Raw genomic sequence first — 22,496 nt, 5'->3', positions numbered from 1 at the left:
GCAGATCTGTATGTGTGGAAACTAACAGCTGATTTAAAATACAAATGGCAACAAAAAGAATCCAGAATCAGGACAAATCTTGGAAAAAATAGAGGCCTTTTTGATCTTTACAGCAAAAAGGCCAAATGCTTACCTTTAGAAAGTGCAAGTGAATGATAGTAACCACATGAGACCTGTACTATCTGGATATCCGACAGACTTTTAATGTTTCTAGAAAAGAAGAAAAAAGAGCAGAATCAATTCCCTCTAACAGGTGGGTCTTGTACTTCTGTGCTATTCACTGGCCACTTACTATGTGCGAAGTTGTCTACTGACTTTTCAGGGTGTGGTATCTTTTTCAGTCAAGGCTAACTATCAAGACTTCACATTAAAACAAGTAATCAGAATATAAGTATAAAAATAAAAGATGAGAAAACACTGTAAAAGATAGAAGAACAAGTACACCATGTCTATACCAAGTTCACAGACAAATATCCTTCAGGATGCTCTTATCTTTCAAACATTTTTTCCATTATCCAATATTTTTCTTAATTTTTATAGCATAAAATTTGACAGTTGGGGGCAGGACAGGGAGGGCCGAAGAGGGATGAGGCTACAACCAGGATGTAAAATGAATATAAAACAAAACAAAAACTTGGCACTATTCTAAAACTGGCGCTCGCCTACCTCAGAACTATTCCCCTAGCCTATACACCCACAGCAGTGGCATTTCTGTTTCAACTAGGAAAATTCAGGCCATTCATATTTATGATAACAACGTGTCTTATTTTTTGCTATCTCATACTCCATCTTCACACTCCTAAATCTGCATTCATTACTGAGGGTTGAGGGAGGATGGATGCACATCCAAGTATCTTACATACTTCCCCTTCACATCATCAATCTCAACGATCAAGAAACGCAAAAACAAAAGGCACCCAAATTTAATAAATGGAAAGAAAAATAAAGACCACAGCATAAATAAATAGATTTTTTAAATGTGCAAAAAGTTCTTCAACAGGTGAAAACTGGCACACCCTGGCCAGACTAAGAAGGTAGTCACGGCCAACTACATGGTTCAGTACTAGACTACTTGCTGCCGTGTCTGATGACCTGGATCCCTGGAACCCACATGATAGAGAGAGAACCAACTACTTTCTGCAAGTTGTTTTTTGATTTCCATATATGCACACTGCTGCACAAGCACACCCACAAACACACATGCATGCAAAACAAATAGATGCTAAAGTCCCTTTAAAGAAAATCAGAAATGAAAAGGGAGACATTACAATTAATACAGAAATACAAAAATCATTACATATTATCACAAACTCTATAACAACAAACTTCATAACCTAGAAGAAACAGACCAATATCTGAACATAAACACTTTACCAAAACTGAATCTTGAAGAAACAGAAAACCATACAGACCTGTGACAAAAAGCAAGACAGAACCAGTACCTAACGGCTTCTCTGCCAAATTCTAACAAACATTTATAGAACTGATACTGATTCTTACATTGTTTCAAAAAACTCAAGAGAAATAAATTTACTCTGAAACTAATAATAAATAAATAAGAACAACAACAATAAAAAGTCCTAGAGGTTGAACAAATGAGTATATACGGAGTATATCTCACTGGGGTAGTGATTCTAGCAGAGGCAGGCAGATCTCTGAGTTCCAGGACAGCCAGGGTTACACAAAGAAACCCTGTTGAAAAACAAACAACAAAAAACTCAACGTATTATGATCTTATATAAAACAAGGGTAAGGAGTACTTGCTGCTCGTGCAGAAGGACCGATATTTGATTCCCAGCGCCTACATGTTAGCTCACAACCATCTAGGTCATTGCGCTAGTTCAGTGTTTCTCAACCTGTGGGTCATGACCCCTCAGGGGTTATTAAATGATCTTTTTACAGGGGGTCATGTATCGGATATTTATATTACAATTCCAAACATCAAAATTATAGTTATGAGGTAGCAATGAAAAAATGTTTTACAGTTGTGGGTCACCACATATGGGGAAATGTATTAAAGGGTCGCAGCACTAGGAAAGCTGAGAAACACTCACTGCTTTAGTTCCATGGGATCTGATGCCCTCTTCTGCCTTTCTGGGCTCCAGGCATTCACATGGTACACACATATATATACAGGCAGGCAAAACACTCATACACATAAAAAAGAAATAAAATCTTAAACAACAACAAAAAAAGCAAGACGTTAACATTATAGTGAATAAAAGCTAACTGCTTTCCCTCTCAGATTTGAAAAGAATGGTGGGTGTATACCTGAAGCCCCACTACTGGGGAGCTTCCATTTCTAGATTTAATTAAACAAACAAAGTCTTTTTTAAAAAGTCAGAAAAACATGCAACTAATAGTATTTTGTTTGTTTTTGAAACTGGGTCTTTCCCAGCTGTCGTAGAGCCTGCTATGTAGACTAGAATGGCCTCGAACTGAGATCCACCTGCCTGTGACAGAATTAAAGGTACCATGTCCAACAACCAATCAGTATTTAATAAATATTTCAAAAGCTGGGACACTTGATAGAGTAGAACCAGCAGTATAAATCAGCCTATCCCGTTCTAGAAGAATACAATCCCTACTTTTCTTTACCAACAGAAATTCTATCCATTATGGAGAAAATATCAATATATATTAAATAGTCAATATACAATAAATAGTCAACCAAATACCTCAACCCAAATCAGTAACAAGAACCAACTTAGCAAATTCTTGAAAGATTCAAAGGAAAAAATAATTAGGCAACAATATATGCTCACAGTAAGCAAAATGATTTAGATAAACAAACTTATTATAAAAGATTAAGGACCTTCTCTGTGGTCACCTCCATTACCTGGGTACTCTGATCCATTCCTCTGATCCTAGCAGGCCAAGCTGTCCATCAGAGTCAAGACCCCAAGCATACACCTGGCCCTTGTCATTAAGTGCTAATGTATGGGCGTCTCCACATGAAACAGCTACGATGTTTTGGGCATCCAGGGCAACAACCTGCTCTACAGAACAGAAGTCAAGAAGAACATTACATTCTAGTTTTAAGCTTGAAATGAGGATAAAATATATTCAATTTTCATTTTCTATCAAAAAATAAGGAAATGCTTAAACATAAAATATAACCAGTTGTTTTGAAAAAATTAACAAAGTGTTCATATACAATTCTCATTGTGATAACACTATCAGGTCTAATAAATGACCTGAACATCTTGGAGAAATTCAGGGCTCATCAAGATGACTCTCAGAAAAAAAGTACTCTATTCAAAGCCAACACTGAAAAACAAATCACTTAAAAATAACCTGGGCTTTAAGAATTTTAGCAGTATATTAAATAATTCAAACTTATTTTTTTTTCATACAGACACTACAGTGTAGTATTCTCAATGAAATAATCTGAATCAGTCATTTACAGATTTTTCTTTACTGGTTTTTTGAGGCAGAATCTCACTATTGCAGCCCAGGGTGGCTCAACATGGAATCCTCCTGTCTTTGGCTCCCAAGTTCTGAGATTGTAGGCATGCACCATTACTGCAGGCTCAGATTTAAACATTTAAAATCAGTTGGATATGTTGAATAGAGAAGTAAAATGTAGTATGGCTACTATAAATGGTGGCTCTTAGTTTACGGACTTCTATTTTAGCACCAACTACACCCCCCCCCCCACGTGGTTAAAATATGCTCATTTCAAAGAAAATATAGCCAGCCAATGACAACCAAAGTTTCCTTATAAATGCCCAGGTACTGGGGCTGCAGATATGGGTAGTTAAGATCACTTGCTATTCTTAACAGTTGACCGGGGCTCAGTTCCCAGCATCCACACAGTGGCTTACAAAGTTCTGTAATTTGACTTCCAGGGCATCTGATGCCCTGTTCTGGCCTCCAAAGGCACCTCAATGCACATGGTACACATATAAACACTCAGGACAAAGACTCATACACATTAAAACAAAAAGATAGCCATTGTTTATTAGTTTTAACAGCACAAACTTTTAACATGCCATTTGAAATTAACTTCATAAGCTTAATAAAAATGCTATACACCAGAAACTTCATGATAAAAGCAATTAAAACTCCATCATCCAGGGTTTCTTGGCATACTATTCAATTATGAAACTCACTGCAACAAAGAAACTGATATTCCTGGAATGTAAAGCAATTCAAATTACATTTTTTTTAAGTGGGAGGCCGTGCTAGAGAGATAGCTTTCGGATATCTATCTATACAACACTAGTAATGCATTAAATACTTACCTTACTTAAGGTACCTTGAGTTGGTAACTTATTTTTCAGACATGTACACCTGCCCTTACTATGTACATCAAGCCAGTTTAAGGCTGCAGCAATCCACCTGCCTCTGCCTCCCAAGTGCTAAGATTATAGGCGTGAACAACCATGCCCAGCCAAGCTGACATCGCCTCAAGCTGGTGCTCTATACACTGAAGTTTATTATACCAATCTCTCACTCTTGTTTTTGTTTTGTTGTCTCATTTTTTGTTTTTTGAGACAGGGTTTCTTTGGGTAGCCTTGGCTGTCTTGGACTCGTTTTGTAGACCAGACTGGCCTGGAACTCACAGCAATCCACCTGTCTCCGCTTCCCTGAGTGCTGAGATTAAAGGTGTGTGCCATCATACCTGGCTTCCTAATTCTTTTACTTACTTACTTATTTATTTTTTAAAATTATTTATTTTATTATGTACACAATGTTCTACCTGCATGTGCACCTGAATACCAGAAGAGGGCACCAGATTTCATTATAGATGGTTGTGAGCCACCATCTGGTTGCTGGAAATTGAACTCAGGACCTCTGGAAGAGCAAGCAGTGCTCTTAACCTCTGAGCCATGTCTCCAGCCCCTACTTATTTATTTTTAAGGGAGAGTCTCACTATATAGTTTAGGCTGACCTTGAACTCACAATTCCAACCTCAGTCTCTTGTGTACCGTGGGTACCTCCTAGCCCATTCCAATTCTTAATGACTTCCTAGGGAAAAGATCAGTACCTCACATCAAAAATGGAGTAAAAATGAGAACTTCACTCACAGAAAAATTGCCTTTAATCTTATCAAAGATGCTCAACTTCAAGAAAAAAGGCAAATTCAAACTATACTTCAGAGCCTGCCAATAAACTAATAAAATGAACTTGCTGTTAAACTCTGACATCCAGCAGATTACCTACATCAAATGAATCTTCAATTTAGAGAGTCTATTCTGCATGCTCCTGGAGGAGACGAGTAATCAGTATTTCCCAGCCACAAAACCCATGACCTGCAACAGCGACTGCCTGCAAGATGAGCTGGTGCAAAAGCTGCACAAGCCACCACTTTCTGGTTACGGTTAGGGCCATGACACGACATGGAGCTCATACCTGACACTGCTACAAGGGGCCAACAGCCAAAGAATACAGGCCATGGGCTTTAGAAGGAAACCCACTACTATTATTCTGCTAAAGGAATATAGCATAAAACAACTCTCAAAAACATATTACTATATCCACAGAGCAGAGCATCATTCAACCCTCATCAGAGAAGCTTCTCTTTATAGTAGAGGTAATTAACACAGACTCACAACTGGACAATGGGCATAATGACTTTGGAGCACTCAGCCCTAAATGGGATGTCTTTAATAAACACCTCCCCTCAAGGCTCAGGAATCCATGCAAAAGAGGCAGGTAGACTTTTAAGAGCCAGAGTTGGTAGATAACTCCAAGAAAAGTCTTCCGGACACAAAAGGAATGGTGAACTCACTGATACTGTGACAGCACACATAAAAACTACACAACATAAAGCCAGACAAAATCCCAGCACAGAAAAGAGGAAGTGAATACAAAGTCCACCCTTAACAAGGAAGCTACCTGCAACTGATAACCTGCTGGGAAAAGAAAATCCGTTTTCTCCAATGGAGGGTCACTGTGTATATCAACCACACTCCAGGGTAGGCCCCATGCCCAAGAGTAGTTTGACAGTACTAAACTGACTTAATGGTTTTTTGCACACATGTCATCTTTTGGCTTATTGGGGTTTTTTTGTTTGGTGGGCAGCAGGAGATGGGGTATTAACATGAACTTGGGTGGACAAGTGGAGAGCATTTGGGGGAGGGGAAAGAATATGATCAAAGTACCTGTATTTTTAATTTTAGGTGCTGAATCCAGGAACTTGAAAGACAGAGGTAAGAAGATTAAGGGTCCAAGGCTAATCTCCAGCCTGAGTTACATGAAACTCCGTCTAGTGCACGTACTCAGGTAGAATTCAATGTTTACTTAAAAACATAATCACACACGGGCCAAACAGAGAAAAACTGGAAAATAAACTAAACTGTCAACACTAGTTACACATATTTTTCCTTCCCCACTTAATTTTTATTTTATAAATAATATACAAAATACAAAAATATATTTTATGATTCCTACTTTTGAAAAATAAGGACATTAGTCACACCTAGATTAGTGAATAATTCTAATTTTTTTTTTTTTTTTTTTTTTTTGGTTACTGTTTCAGATAGTCTTACTACGTGAGCTGTAAAAAGTCCTCCCTTCACAGATAGGCACGATATAGCAACATTGTTTAACAACTTATTTTCAGAACACAGTTTATAAATACTTAAGGGTTTCAGTATTTTTTCTTTAAATTTTTCTAGGAATGACCAAAGAGTGATGATAAAAATTTCATTTTATCTGGGGTTTCAAAAGACAAAATGAAATATACTTTGGAAACATTAACCAGGTATTAGTAAGAACAGACTGAATCAGAGAAAACTATTGTCATGATTCTTGCATGAAACAGAAGTGTTCTTACTAGGATAATAACCAAGACTTTGAGGTACTGACACAAGGTTTAAAGTAATGAGCTCAGGGGGCTGGAGAGATGGCTCAGTGGTTAAGAACACTTCTTCCAAAGGACCAGAGTTCAATTCCCAGTACCCACATAGCAGCTCACAACTGTCTGTAACACCAATTCCAAGGGTTCTGACACCTTTACACTAATGCACATAAAATTAAATTAAAATAAATTAAAAAAAAGTAATGAGCTCAGGATCACACACAACCATCTACAAAAAATAAAATAAAATGACAGAACTTACAGAATAAAACATCAATTTTTGGCAACATGGCCAATACTGATACTATAACAAGGAAACAAAGCCTAAATAAATTTCTCAGATGTGAATCTAGGTGAGATCAAGGGGTAAATAACAACAGAGGGATGAGGAGTTGTTTTGGAGAAAATAAAACAGACTAACCCAAATCACAATCACTTCCACTTTTAACACTCCTTTCCTCTCATAATCATTAAGTGTTATAATCCCACATACATACACCTTGAATTTTCTTGGCTTTTCATTTTGTTTTGTTTGAGACGAGGTCTCTCTTTGTGGCCCTGCTGGCCTCAAACCCAGAGATACTCCTGCTTCTGCCTCCCTAAATGCTGGACTTAAAAGCTTTAATCTTCTTGACATGTCTCTCTTCTTTCTAAGTGCCCAAATAATGACTGCTTATATAAGTGTTAAAAAAATATTCAGATTGGTGTGGAAATAACTGCAAATGCAGAAGCATGAGACATATCTTTTTTTTTCTTTTTTTTCAAAATATTAGGATACAACTATACTGTATAATTACCCACTGAATCATTACTAAAACCAATTGCTAGGGGCCTGCAAGATGCCTCAATGTAAAGGGCTGGCCACTAAATTTGACTGAATTCTCCACAGAACCCACAATGAGAGAAGAAAGAAAGCCAACTCCTGCAGGTTGTCTTCTGATCTCTCCATGGAAACCTGCACATGTGTATACTCATCTCCAACAAACAAACAAATAATTTTTTTTAAGTTGAAAGAAAAATCAGCTAACCACAATCAAAATACCTAGACAGACCAGGCAGTGGTGCCATGTGCCTTTAAGCTCAGCACTTGGGAGGCAGAGGCAGGCAGATCTCTGAGTTCAAGGCCAACCTGATCTATATACTGAGTTCCAGCACAGCCAAAGCTACACAGAGAAACTCTTTGTCTCCAAAAATAAAAAAGAAAGCAAACAAACAAAAACCCAACAACAACAACAAAAAAAAATCAATAACCAACTTCAACTTCCGTGCTTCCCACAAAAGAGAACATCATTGTTTTCCTGTCCATGACATCTTTTACATCTGAAGGTGAAGGAACCCCATCCATTTTGTCTTGTTCCAATATAGCATTACCTCCAACCTCCACAATATTTTGGTTTTTTAATATTTTAGCATAGTTCTTGAATAAAAGTTACAACAAGGTCTTTAAATCCTAAAGGGAAAGAAGTATTTTTGTGCTTGGTCTAGCCAAGACTAGCAGAACTGTTTGTTGAATGCATGACTAAACTTCACCTATAATGAAGAAACAGACACTTGCTATCTAGAGGCAAACATATAAATAACATAGTTTCTAACAAGTCAACATAATAGTATCGGCAAATACAAAAACAGCGAATACTCACATTGGTATTAGGCAGACCTATTTGTGTACCCTCCCCAATCCCAACACTGGCAGCTTTACAAAGCGCTCTTTACAGTGCACGTGTTCTCTCCTGATTACCCTAATTTCACAGACCAGAACACTCAGATACACCAAGGATACGAATATGCCTAACACATACCTGTAAGCAACAGCCAGGACTACATCTAAGTTCTTAAAATCCCACCTCTTTTATTATTTATTTTTGTTTTTTGAGACAGTGTAGCCCCAGCTGTCCTGGACTCACTTTGTAGATCATGCTGGCCTTGAACTCAGGCCTCTGCCTCCCTGACTACTGGGATTAAAGGCCTGTGCCACCACACCTGGTTAAATTTCTACCTTTAAAAAAAAAATTATATATATATATATATATATATACACACACACGTATATATGTATATTTACACTGTTGAAAAAGATATAAGGTATCCTTCATCAACCTGCTCATTCTGCTCCTACTTCTGTACCTGCAGTAACTACTCTTATTATCTGTTTTAATACCTCTATAAGTCAATATAAGTGTTTTATTTTGATTTACCTAACGTTCTTCTATATCTTATTTTTCCTTAGTATATTAGATGCCTTCCCATCCCAGTCCTCAACCACAAAGCAATGCATTATATTAAGAGTGGTTGGATAAATTATTTTTACCAGTTCCCAAAAGAACATTAAAGTTATTTCTAATCTCCATAAAACTCTGTTGCAATACTATTAAGTAGTAGCCCAGACACTGGACTTTTTAGATAAAAAACACAGTGCTTTCAATTCCTCATCTAGGTCTTGCACTTTTTTATAATGACCTTGAGTTATTACTCTTTTTATTGTTATTTTAAAGGGTGTCTTCTATTATTTCATTGATCTTATTTTCACTGTATTAATCTTATGTGCACAGAGAGAGAGAAGAGAAGCGAGAGACTGAAAGAGAGAAACTATAAATATGTATGTGTATAGGTAGCTTTGGAGACCGGAAGAGGGCACTCAAACTCTCAGGAGATGGAGGGATAGGTAGTGGCCAAATGTGGATGTCAGGAACCAAAGTCAGGTCCTCTAAAAGAACAGCAAATGTTCTTAACCCCTTAGCCATCTCTCAAGTCCCACTTCACCTTCTTGTTTTCCTTATCCACAAATACAAGGCTGAACATGGTGGCAAAAACCTATAATCCCATCACTAATTAATTCAAGGACAGCCTAGACCCCCAGTCTCAAACAACTGGGCAAAACAAAAAAGGGGCAAAAGCTGATCTGGGGTAATATAGAAAGGATTCAACAGTGTCTGACACATAAATGGTGGTCCCTATTACTAGTTTTGAATATCAGCACTGTATTTTTAAAATAAGTTTATTAAGTTTCCCATAATGTTTTTCTCTCCTCTATACTCTGCCATATCAACTTATAAATAAATGTATGTTTTCCTCCCTATTTCTGCTTGCAGACTTAACTACTATCCTGAGTATATGCGGAAACATGTGTATGCAGAGGTATAACCAATTAGCTTTTTACATAACCACTCTTCAAAAGGTAAGTGTAAGTTGGGCTGGTAAGGTGGCTCAGTCATTAAGAACAAGTACTGTTTTTCCAGAGGACCTGAGTTTGAGTCCTACTCCAGGTGGCTCAGACACTTGTAACCCCAGCTCAAGGGACATCTGACCTCATCTGCACTTGTGTGCACATATCTACACACACACACACACACATAATTAACAATAAAATAACTACTAAAAGGTGAGGGGCTGGAGAGATGGCTCAGTGGTTAAGAGCACTGTCTGCTCTTCCAAAGGACCCAGGTTCAATTCCCAGCACCCACATGGCAGCTCACAACTGTTTGTAACTCCAATTCTAAGGGATTTGAAACCCTCACATCAATGCACATAACATAAAAAATAAATTATGTTTTAAAAAAGGTGACTGTAGTTTTACAAGGTTCACTGTTGAAAGGTTATGAACAAACATTTGGATCAGAAAGTATGTATGTAGCAATTTGCAATACTTGTGATCGATTCTGGGCAGCAATCAGAGATGTGCACTCAACATGGCAGTCTCTTTGTTTGAGACAGGGTTTCTCTGTACAGCTCTGGCTATCCTGAAACTCATTTTGTAGACCAGGCTGGCAATGAACTCAGAGATCTGCCTGCTTCTGCCTCCTGAGTGCTGAAAAGGTGTGTGTCACCACCACCTGTTTTGCATGAAAATAAAATCCCCGGGCTGGAGAGATGGCTCAGCGATTAAGAGCACTTGCTGCTTGCTCTTGTAGAGGACCTGGGTTTAATTCCCAGCACGCAAATGGAAGCTCACACCTCTTGAACACCAGTTCAAGAGGCTTCAACACCATCACACAAACAAAACACTCATGACGGCAAAACCAATGCATAGGAAATTTAAAACACATTCACGCACACGTCTCTACTAGTTAGTAACAACGCAGCCAAACTTTCCTCTAGCTTTTTTCAGATGGTCCCTACCGCTCAAAAGGACCTCTTCTGTCAATCTAATTTCTTCCCCTTCCTATTTTCATGTCACAAAACAGTGTTACATCAAAGGAACTCTTGCTTACACCAACAATACACAGCTGATGACTATTCCAACTACAGGTAACACAGACTATTCCACCTACAAGTAACAAAAAGGCAAACACAGTAATTAACCGATAGGGTTGTTTATAAGCAAAAAAAGCCTATTATAAATTTGAAGTGACCAAACTATCAGATGGTACCTTGCAAAGCAAACAGACTTTTTTTTTTTTTTTAAATCATTGTAAAAATTCAACTTGGATAAAACTAGGAGTGTGGCTCAAACCTGTACTTTCAATTTTGGTAAACCAAGACAGAGAATAGCCATGAGTACCAGACATCTCAAAACAAACAAACAAAAAATAATAAAATAGAAAATAGCTAAAGTAGACAGCCATTTATGGCACTTTAAATTTACTATTTATTTTAAATTCACTGAGTACTTCTAACAGTTCCAAAAGGTTGAATCCCAACCACAAAATAATAGTTTTGTTATTAATTACCTGATACACTGGCATGATAGAAAAGTTTACACCCTACCTAATACACCTAAGGGAAAACAAAACTGGAAATCAACACTTCATGCATATAGTCCTGATTTTCTCCTAGGATTTATTATTTTTTTAATTCCTTACTGCCCACTGAATATTGCTATCACATTCACATTAAAATTTATCTCACCAGAATCTTCTCTCTTCATGCTGCTTTCTCTGTTTCCAATGATTCCACCAGGGGTTGAAGCTGGCTCTATCTTTACTGATACACAATTGACTTCCATGAAGCGAACAAAGTCTGACTATCTTGGGTCTGCCAATCTCTCCTGATCTATCTACTCCTTGTTTTAAACAACTATTAGCACAGATAAACTAACTGCTTTCCAAATTCTCCTCTCTTCAATTCTTTCCTTACAAAACCGTTAATTGCCATTAAAAACTATTAGTGTCTACTAGCCAAATTAAAATTAAAACAGCTAAATATAATTTTATACTTCAATCTGTTTGTAAACACAGTTGCAAATCATTTTTAAAGTACATATGTTCATGAGAATTGTTTGTAAATGAAAGTTCTAAAATATATTTATCTGACAAGCTTCAATGTACAATATAATAAACCTTGTTTATGAACAGATGAATGACTGTATAGAATTTTTATGTTCCATAGTTCAGACATTCCAATTAAATGGACTGCCATTCCCTAGAGGGCATCAAACTTGCTCTGGTGGTTTGAAAGAAAATGGTCCCCAAAAGCCCATAGAGAATGACACAATTAGGAGGTGTGGACCTGTTAGAGGAAGTTTGTCGCTGTGTGGACAGGCCTTGAGGTCTCATATGCTAAAGCTATGCCTAATATGGTAAGCAGTCTTTCCCTACTTCCTGCAGATTAAGATGTTGAAATGAACTTTCAGCTACTCCTCCAGCAGCATATTTGCCTGCATGCCACCATGCTTCCCACCATGACAATGGACTAAACTCTGAACTGTAAGCCAGCCCTAATCAAACGTCTTTCTTTACAAGAGTTGTGTGAAAAATAAATAAATAAAAAACAAAAAGATTTGCGTGGTCATGATGTCTCTTCACAGCAACAGAAACTCTTAGACACATGCCTATGGTCATTTGAACTAGTCTGCCTCTACAGCACTTTCCATTCTCTCCTTTAAGAGCAGCAAATGTCATTCCTATCCACGTGCTATCTATCCTCTTCTACACTCACCTATAATCTACAATTTTCTATCACCCATCTTTGTGTTTTGGGATTTTCTGAAACCTACACAACTGTGAAGCCTTGACTGGCACAAAACTCCCAGAACAGATCAGTCTGGACTCAACTTTGCAGAACTCCTCCTGAGTCCTGGGATTACAAATGTGAGCTATTCCAGACAATCATTTATTTGTAAACAATACTACTGCAGATTTATGTGCACTACTCCTATGATTTATGTCTTATTTCCTTACTAAACTTTTACACAATGTTCATTATACTCAGAAGCTTGTCAAATGAATGTTTTTTTGTAACTTCCATTTACAAATGCAATTCTTGTGAGCATAAGTACCTGTAAAATGATCTACAACTGTAACATTTAAAAAATAAAAGCTGTTTGTTGTAGATATGCTAAAATTAAAAGTGGTTTTTTTTTCCCTAAATATATGCGATGAAAACAAGAACTAAACTGATACGTACAACAATCATGGCAGATACACATATACAGACATGAAGAGATGGAAATAAACTTTTAAAAATCCTGCATGTTAAAGTATCATCAGTCAACAATCTAAAAAATTGAGTCTTTTGTTTATATGTATGAGTGTTTTGCCTACATGTATGTCTGGGTTCCACATGCATGCTACAGGAGGTGACCATCCAAGGAGGGCCAAAGAGGGTGTCTGATTCACCCAGGGAACTGGAGTTACAAATGGTCAAACCATGGTCCTCTGGAAGAGCTGCCAGGTGCACTTAAAAGGCTGAACTATCGCTCTAGCCCCTCAGTATTTTTGTAATGTGAAAAATAATTATTCAGTCATTGAAAACAGATTGAGAAAAAAAAAAAAAAAACCACAAGCAAGGCATGGTGGCACAGAGCTTTAATCCCAGCACTCAGGTAGACAGAGGCAGATGGATAGTTGAGTTCAAGGCTAGCCTGGTCTACAAAGCGAGTCCAGGACAGCCAGGGCTACACAGAGAAACCCTGTCTCAAACAAAACAAAAAAAAAAAAAAACAAAAAACATTGCACTGCCAGTTTGTAATTAGAAAAATGAGTAAAGACTCAAATGAGAATATTTCTGCAAGATGCCATTACACTTGATTTTTTACCTTATTGTTACCACATTTTCTATCAAGAATGTATATTAATTTTGTAATAAAAAATTAAAACTGTATTTCAGAATTATATAATAACTAACCAAGGGGGGAAAAAATCAGTCTAAACTTACATATTAATGAAGAAGCAAGGAGCAGGGGTATAGTAGAGAGGTACGGTGCTGGCCTAGCATATAAAAGAGCCTGGACTCTTTAATCTTTCAAATTACAAGAAAAAAGAAGTATTAGTTTTGAATAATATGTAGAAAATGGGTTACTAACCAGTCTTAAGAATGCAAAAAAAAAAAAAAAAAAAAAAAAAAAACTATACCAAGCTACAAAACAAGGCAGAAGAGTAAGTCCAGGTAAATTTTTAGAAGCACTAATGATCAAGAAATTTTGCTTTTGTAACTAGAACAGACCTGTTCTGATTTTGTTGGTGAGAGTATTTATATAACCCAGTCTGGCTTCCAAGTTTTGATCCTTCTGCCCTAACCTCCCAGTACTGAAATTACAGGTAGGCACCACCACATCTAAACTTTTTATACACTGATTACACACACCACCATTTTCCTTGTGTGTATTGCTGCCTTATTTTCTATGGACAATGTTTAAGTCCAGAGATTGCTTTATGACTCCTTTTACTACTCATTTTCCTACAAGACCTAACCCAAATAATGTTTACTGTCACAATGTTTAAGTACACCTTCTTGTATCAGAGTCTTAAAAAAATCCCAACTTTCAATAATATGCTTTATAGTTCAGGAAAAATAGATGTCACTTAAAAACACATGGTGTGCTGTGAGAATCATGCTACATATATATAGCATACTAACAACAATGGAAACCTAGTATCTGTAAGAAGTTTCTAAGTAAGAATGGGTGTGATGGTGCAAGTCTTTAATACAGCCCTCAGGAGGCAGCAACAGGCAGATCTCTACTAAAATTGGAGGCAAACCTAGTCTATTTAGCGAATTCCAGGCCAACCAGAGGTACATAGTGGGATCCCGTCTCAAAATATCTCCAAGTAGATGATACAAACTGACTCCCTAGGCTGCCATCTTACAATGTTAATTCTTGGTAACTGCCCAAACTATGAAACTGAATTCTACCATTTCTTTGGTGATGAAAGTGGCATTTCGTTTTTCATTTTGTTTTTTTGAGGGAAAGTCTTGCCTCCAACTAATGATCCCCTTGCCTCAACCTTCTGAGTGTTGTATTACAGGCCAATCATGTAAACATACTAATATAACAAACACAAAGAAACTCCTGAAAGAAGCCAACTACAGCTAACCTTTTTTTCTTTTTTTTTGCATGAGTTGTTTATAAAATATAAGCAAACCAATGCATCCCAGAGGGAGCCTTGATACAACATAAATTAAGTAATCCTAAGTTTTAATGCTAGCCACTCAATCAACCCTACATGGCAATCACTACAGACTTCTGATAGACCAGCACAGCAGTCAGACAATGAAGGAATATATAATAAAAACAGAAATAAGAAAAGTAAGCTTTGTTTCTCTAAATATTTTTGAAGTAGGTGTGGCTGAATGTCACTATTTGCTTAGCATGTGTGAGGCCTTAGGCTTGATCTGTAGCATAACCACACCAAAAAAAAAAAAAAAAAAAAAAAATTGCTTCTACCACACAGTGGCATAGTGCAATCATCTTGGTAAAATATTGATTTATTTCAACAGGCCATCAAACAGAATGGCAAAAAAACATCTGTATTAGTATTTGATCTGCCTCAAATAATAATAACACTAAACAAGCACAATTTAGTGAATAAAGTAGGAGACTGGTAGGCTTAAGCTTTCAGATTCAGTTTACATCTGTTCACCAGCCACCTGCTGTTTGACAAGTTACTTACCAACTTGTGCTGCCATTTCTCCGAAAATTTATCCCCTAAGATGAGGATAATTCTTGCAATTTGTGTCACAAGCATTTTGAAAGGAACCATGAGTTATTGTGTAATGCTCTTGAAATTCCTCAGATGTGGGGTCCTACACAAAGTAAAGTATTATTATACATCTCTCTAACAGTAGCATCTGTTTGCATTATGACTTTCCCTACACTTGAAGCTGTATTCTTGAGCACTGACCTTTCTCAAAGTAGCGCTCAAGCCAAGCCTGACATCCTGGCCTAAGTAATGCTTTTTTCCAAGTCTTTGTATAATCTACATCTTTCTCCTCCTTAGAAGGTATTATGAAAACTAAGACTTACAAAATCCAGTGAGCTTCAATCTTGTATGTTTTGGTAAAATAAGAAATATGTGGGATAATTTGGTATTTTTAATCTGCAAACAATTTACCATATTTACACATTTCCTATACTATTTTTAAAAAATCCAATTGCATCTAAAAGGACATTTCATTTATAGATTTATAAGTCGGAAAGTGAGAAGTCAAGAAAGACAATCAAGTGCTACCGCTGTGACCAGAATGCTTCCATTTTGGAATGACCAACAGCAGTGCGTGAAGATCAAGTAATAGTGCCCATCAGAAGAACTTGGAAAACCACAGAAAGCTCCCGAAACACTTTAACAAACCTGTAACACTATTTACAATCATAAAATAGCCTGGTGCTACCTCTAACATGAAACAAGTAGAACGTATTAAAACATACACTTAAAGTTACTGCCAACAAGTTGTGACTGGATATATTATGAGTAAAGAAACTCATTAGGAAAAGTACACTTTTAATAAAGTACTTTTAAATCTTCGTAGGTAAACCTAAAAAGTATACAAATAAAACCAAGTTCATTTAAATGGACAGAGAGAACACACTGAGTTAATGTATTTATTTGTAAGCTATAAATTGAGAAATTAAAATTAGCTTTAAAAAGTATTTAGAAGTTCTTATGGAAGAAAAAAATACATGAAGGTAAAAGATATTCACTTTTCCAGCTAATTCAGGAAATTGGCAGTGAGGTCATGTACGTCTATGAGAACAGACGGGTAGCACTTAACCTACTCTACTACTGGTGTAATTAGTCAGTAAGTGTTTTGCATGATTCCTAAAATATCCAAAATGGAAAACTCTTCCAATAGGCCGCAGGTCCAAACTACTACATGGTAAAGCCAACTCTTTACCATGTGACTTCAGTAACTTATCCTTAATGATGCTAAGTTCCACTTCATTATAACACATTTGTTATGGTTAGAAAGCCAGTCTATGTAAAGAAATAATTCTTAAGTTTTTCCCTACTTTCTTTGTGACTTAAGCTCTGATGAAAGAATTGTCTATGACTCAGACATAATCAGACTGCTCAATTATCAAAACTTTAAGACCAATTAAATAAGATCTAACAATTCCATATCTTTAAATTCAGCTCTCAAATTCAACAATTTCTAAGATGCAGGGAAAGGGCACACTTAAAACATTGAAGAATCATTCCAAAGAGAATTAATTTTAGTTAAAACATTATTAAAGTTTACCACTCACGTTCTTTAAACAGAAGATGAGGCTGAGAGCTGGAATCCTATCATAGCAATCACACCTCGAGTTCCTATTTTTCTATCTCTGTATCCTAGTTACACTCCAGAATTATCAGAGCACCAGGACTTTTGCTTAGGATCAGATGTTCTGACCCCCTTAGCCAGCCCTTTTATAAAAGTAATTCTAGCTTGACTTATTTTCTGACTATTTACATGACTACTGACAGAATTAAACTTAAACCTTTATTTCTTTAGTTCAATCCCACATATCTTTCTCATCATTTAAATTCCCTACACTTGAAATATATTGCATATCATGGCAAATTTAAATTCCCTTTAGTTATTTCATTTATATATATCTTAACTCCCAACTCAAGCTCTCAATTTTTTTATTTCTTTATTTACTTATTTCTTTATTTATTTATTTTGTTTTTTGAGGCAGGCTTTCTCTGTGTAGTACTGGCAGTCCTGGAACTTACTATGTAAACAAGGCTGACCCTGAACTTAAGAGATCCATCCACCTGCGTCCACCTCCAGAGTAAAAGGATACCAAGGATGCCACCACGAAGCTCTAGCGAGCCTGTTTTATGTGCCCTGGACACTGACGAGCCAAAGTGAAAATGGAAGCACATTCCTCAACTCTGTATTACTAAATAATGCTTCCAGGATGAATTAACAGAAGACAGCAATGTCACAATACAGCCATCACCATGTCAACAAAACCAAAAAACACTTGGCTTTCCCCAAACTTCATTTACAGTTTAAGTTTTACTACTCACTGGTGCACCTGTCTACCCTCTTCTGAACAACAGTGTTTAGTCATATTTAAAAGTTCTAAACTCATTAAGTTCCAGTGAGCATACTGGCAACTCCTACACCTACTATGTGGCCCCAATACCATGAAATTCTCAACATGAGGCTACATTTCCACACTAAGCAAAATGGATAGTAAATTGCCATGCACAATAACCTCAAAGTCCAAGATTATGAAAATCTGGTACAATTCTCTAAGAGACCATTTTGTGAAACATAATAAATAAAACTATCATTTGAGTTCTACAATAATTAGACCTATTGTACTAAGAATGTCTCATTCATTCATTCAAAAAAAAAAAAAAAACAAGTTACATATCATGAGACAATGTTACATGTTGCGAAAAAAGATTAAGATCCTACCCACAAAGAATAAAATCTCTAGTATCTGCAAATTAAAAGTGTTTGCAGTGGTGGTAAGATGATATGAAAGATATTTCCATTTACTGCCTGAGTTTTTATACCTACATTGATCTTTCAAAAGTAGACTACCACAAAAACCTGATACAATGAGCTGATAAAGAAAAAGGATTGCCATAGGGAATACCTAAGTGTCATTACTGTAAAATAAACATTATTATAATTGGGTACTGCAGGAATCTCGCCTGAATTTACTACCTTAATGTAGCAGCTTTTGGTTATCACATCTGAGAGTAAAGTACCTAACAATATCATCTTAAACGTTTTAGTATCTAATTTTAAATACCACACCCAGGAAAACAAACCATGAAATCTGACCAAATGTTTTCAATTCTCAGTACCTGATAAACTATTTTACTCAGATACCTCTACATCGTCAGCCTACCTATCTCATATTCATAAACCCTTTAAAAGCTAGCACTGATAATGATGAAAGCAGAAATTAGGGGATTAAATAGTATTTCTAATTAAGCAAAACAAAAATTACTTATCTAAAGTGTAATGGGGATAAAAATGGAAGAATTAAGATATAATTTAAGCAAGTAAATGAAAATAAAAGCTTTACCATACCCCACCCCCCATGTGTACAGAAACATCACAGAGAGCAAATCAGGAATTCAAAAGCTGTTCAAGGTGGCTGAATTTATTAAAGATTTTGATACCTTTATATTCTATACAAAATAAACATACACTGAAGGCTAGGGTGTTTTGTTGATGTTTTCAACCACATACAATTAGGTCATTCTAGTAGTAGTAATAATTAAAAAGAAAACAAACAAACCCACAAACCAACGTACTAAGAGGCATTTGAAAGTCAAGAAAGTTTACTCCTGCTTTGCTTTTAAAGCTTGATCAAGACTGCAAGTTTAGGATTGTTATCAGTTACTGAAGTAGAAAACCTTTAACTTACCTGGTTTCTTCCTGGACTTTTCATGGCCTAGCTGTCCTAGGTCATTGCATCCACATGTGTATACAGTTCCATCATCCAGGACAAATACAGTATGTCTGAGTCCACATCCTACATCTCGGACTTTCTTATTTACAAAAAAGTCACTTTTTCTGGGCTCTAGTACAATTTCTTCATCAATTCCACCCAAACCTAGCTGTCCGTAGGATGCATTTCCCCAGCACAACATGCTTGTAATGACTTTGGTCTTCCAGTTTCAATACAGAAGTCTCTTCTGAAACTCTGGAAACTTGGAGGTACCCTATGCCTGAGGAGACAAACCAAAGTTACACATCGTCAAAGAGTGTGATGTGTAAGTAACTGCCCTCTCATCAAGTGCTAAGCTACGAGGATTTTAACTGTCAAATATTACAATATGATGCAGAGTCATCATCCAGTTCCAAGAACCAATCGGTTCTTTCTTTTTTAAAGCCTCATATGCAAAGGTTTAGGAAATGACACCACTTTCTATTGTTCTTCCCAAAACTTAAAAACAGTTAAGTGGCTTGGACTTTGTTAATAACTCAGAAATAAGTACTCTGATGAAATTAATTTCAAGTTTAATGAGAACAGTAAATAAGGCATGTGTCCAATGCCCAAACAAGCAAGTATGCAGCCAAACGCAGAAACATAACCTTACAGTCTGCCTCAGCGCACAGCACCCAACAATCTGATACCTACCTCCACATCAACACAGAACTGAAGCTCTTATCTGTAACAGAAATAAAACCAATAATGTAACTCAAAAAATTTTTTTCTCACAATTTAAACTAGGTTTCTTATTATTTATACTAATAGGCTATATACAAAATTAGAACCTATCAAGTCATAATTTCAAAACGACTCCATTTCACAAGTCAAAATACTAGCACCACACCATCTCCACTAAATTTTTTTATTTTGAATGGTTCCTACGAGTTAAAAAAATCCTTTAATAATCTATATTTATGTATACCTCTGGGACAACTGATGAAAAACAAACTGTAACCAATATCTGGCCTGCTGGGTGTTTTTCAAAGTAAGAGCAGGTTGGGGGCGGGGTTAAGACACTGAAAGTTTGATAGGGAGATCTATCTAACTTCCTCGCTTGAAGGACTTACAGTACGGGGTTGGTAGATGTCTAAGGTTAAAGGAACTGGCTGCTCTTTTAAAGAGTGCAGAATCAATTCCCAGCACACACAAGGAGGCTCTCTGCTGTTTGTCCCAATCCTACGCCCTCTTCTGGCCTCCACCGGCACCAGGCACACACATGGTACACAAAACTCTAAAACATCCATAAAATTAAAAAAAAAAAAAAAAAAAAAAGGAAGACCTTGAATCCTTCTCTAAACCTCCACACTTTTTCAAAAAACATGATGCATCATTAAATAGCAGCATTAATAGAGGTTAATATTATCCTAGCTGTGCAAAGTCACCTACATTCCTTACACTGAGGTTTCAAAATATAATTTTCCTGCATGTATGTCTGTTTTGAAAGTGCTGAAGCTGCTCCACTCCACTCCCATCAACAGAAGTTTGATTTCATTCTTCTGGGACGCCAAACCTCGGAAGTTCCAGAGAGTTCTGCATTGTCTTTCCCTATCTCTCAAGGCTAGCGGAAGACAGGAACAAATCCATTTCAATGCGCTTCGTTTGGGCACCCTTTTTTTTTTTTTTCCTCCAGAAGTCAGAACGGGTACTGGAAAGTCGTTCTCTCGCCAGCAACAGGTTGGAGAACGGAAAGCAGCTTAGTTTCCTCTTTCCCTGACCAAGCACCGCGACCAGCTCTCGCGGCCCGGGGAAGAGCAATGGTCTGCACACGCCCAGCCTCGAGGGCGCACCAGCCAAACTCCCGCAGCTCCGGGCGCTCCGCGTAGTCCGCCCCACCGGGCTCGGCACCGGGCTCGGGCCCCGAGGCCTCGGCCCCAGGGAGGCCCTTTCCCCGACGGGGTGCAGCGTCCGGGCCCCAGCAAACGATGGGGACGCCGGCGCCCTTCCCCGAGGCCCCAGCAACAGCTCATCTCCGTCACACTACCCCGAACCCACGGGGCAACGACTCACCCGGTCCCTCGGGCAGGGAGAGCCCTGGGCGAGGGAGGGCGGCCGCTCCCTAGACCTCCGGGCGGCTCTCCAGCTCCCGAGACTTTCCCCCTTCGGCCGGCCGCGGCGACTACCACGGCTCCCCCGGCGTCCCGGCCGCCGCTCCGCCGGCGTCGCTGCCCGGGTCCCCTGTGAAACTTTCTCAGGTTCCTCGGAGAGGAGCTACCGCCGGCACCCTCCCGACGGAGAGACAGCCGTCAGCGACCCGGATGGCGCGGGAGGGGAAGGGCTGCTGGCGAGCAGGGCGGAGAGCACGAGGGGTGGAGAGAGTCGAGGGAGAGGCTGGCGACAAGGGAGAGGGGCGGTGGTTTCGCGGGGGTTGGGGGAAGGGAGGGGCCGGCCGGAAGTGAGCCGCGGAGCATGCGCGGCCCCGCCCACTTCGCCATTCGCGCGCCTGCGTGGGAGTCCTCCCAGGGTTCGGCGGATCAAGGCGGCTGCGCAGTTGTGTTGTTATTTTTCTGCTCTGAGAGCGCAATGCCGCGGGTTGGGGGTCGAAGCTGTCAGTGTGGTTTCTTTCTGTTTTTTTGTTTTGTTTTGTTTTTGTCGGTGTGTTTTATATAATTCTTCTGCTTTCAGAAGGGCTATTTTTAATGGCATTTTCTTCTTGGGTTGTCTTTTCTGCTTTTCATAATTTTATTCTACCTCTCCTGAGGAGATCTTGAAGTAGCAGACGAAACTCACAAATATGGTTTAGAAAAGCCGATAGCTCAGTTTACACCCTTAAACTCACCTAAACCTAATCTGAGCACGTGAGATACATTGATAGCAATGGAACAGGGCCTTAGCCTAATCTAATGTCAGCATCTTTGCTTCAGGTTTCCTGGAACAGTGTTAGCTCACATTTTCAGCCAATTCCTTGAAGTAAGGTTAAATTGCCCAACCTCTGACTCAGAGAAAAACAGAGCGTTTCGGCTATAGTTCCTGCTTCCTGAAAACGAAATCCAGATTTCACAGGACATTTTTAACATCATTTTGATACCAAATGTGTCTGTTGTGTTAAAAAAAAAAAAAAAAAAAAAAGAACCCAGTGAATGA

The 22,496-nt window shown here is 38.0% G+C and overlaps 1 protein-coding gene across 6 annotated transcripts in view; it reads right to left on the bottom strand.

Moving 5' to 3' along the window:
• Herc4 (HECT and RLD domain containing E3 ubiquitin protein ligase 4) overlaps positions 1–21,738 on the bottom strand; it is a 70,025-nt gene extending 48,287 nt beyond the window's left edge. For 2 of the 6 annotated variants that reach the window (XR_008719203.1, XM_055598911.1), the window contains exons 1-5: positions 21,423–21,738; positions 20,064–20,094; positions 19,347–19,650; positions 2,840–2,999; positions 134–210 (exon numbers count right to left, since the gene is read on the bottom strand). Coding sequence is in view for 5 of the 6 variants with exons in the window: in XM_055598911.1 (XP_055454886.1) it covers positions 134–210; positions 2,840–2,999; positions 19,347–19,572 (463 nt within the window). In the remaining variant the exon portion in view is untranslated. Of the gene's footprint in view, positions 1–133; positions 211–2,839; positions 3,000–15,636; positions 15,745–19,346; positions 19,651–20,063; positions 20,095–21,422 lie in introns of those variants that run through there. The other 4 variants (XM_055598907.1, XM_055598908.1, XM_055598909.1 and 1 more) reach the window with 3 other exon arrangements.
• Between the last annotated feature and the right edge of the window lie 758 nt (positions 21,739–22,496).

This window comes from Psammomys obesus, unplaced genomic scaffold, assembly GCF_907164565.1.
Source record: "Psammomys obesus unplaced genomic scaffold, mPsaObe1.curated_primary_1811, whole genome shotgun sequence".
Lineage (NCBI taxonomy): Eukaryota > Metazoa > Chordata > Mammalia > Rodentia > Muridae > Psammomys > Psammomys obesus.
This window is presented reverse-complemented; position numbering and strand designations above follow the sequence as displayed.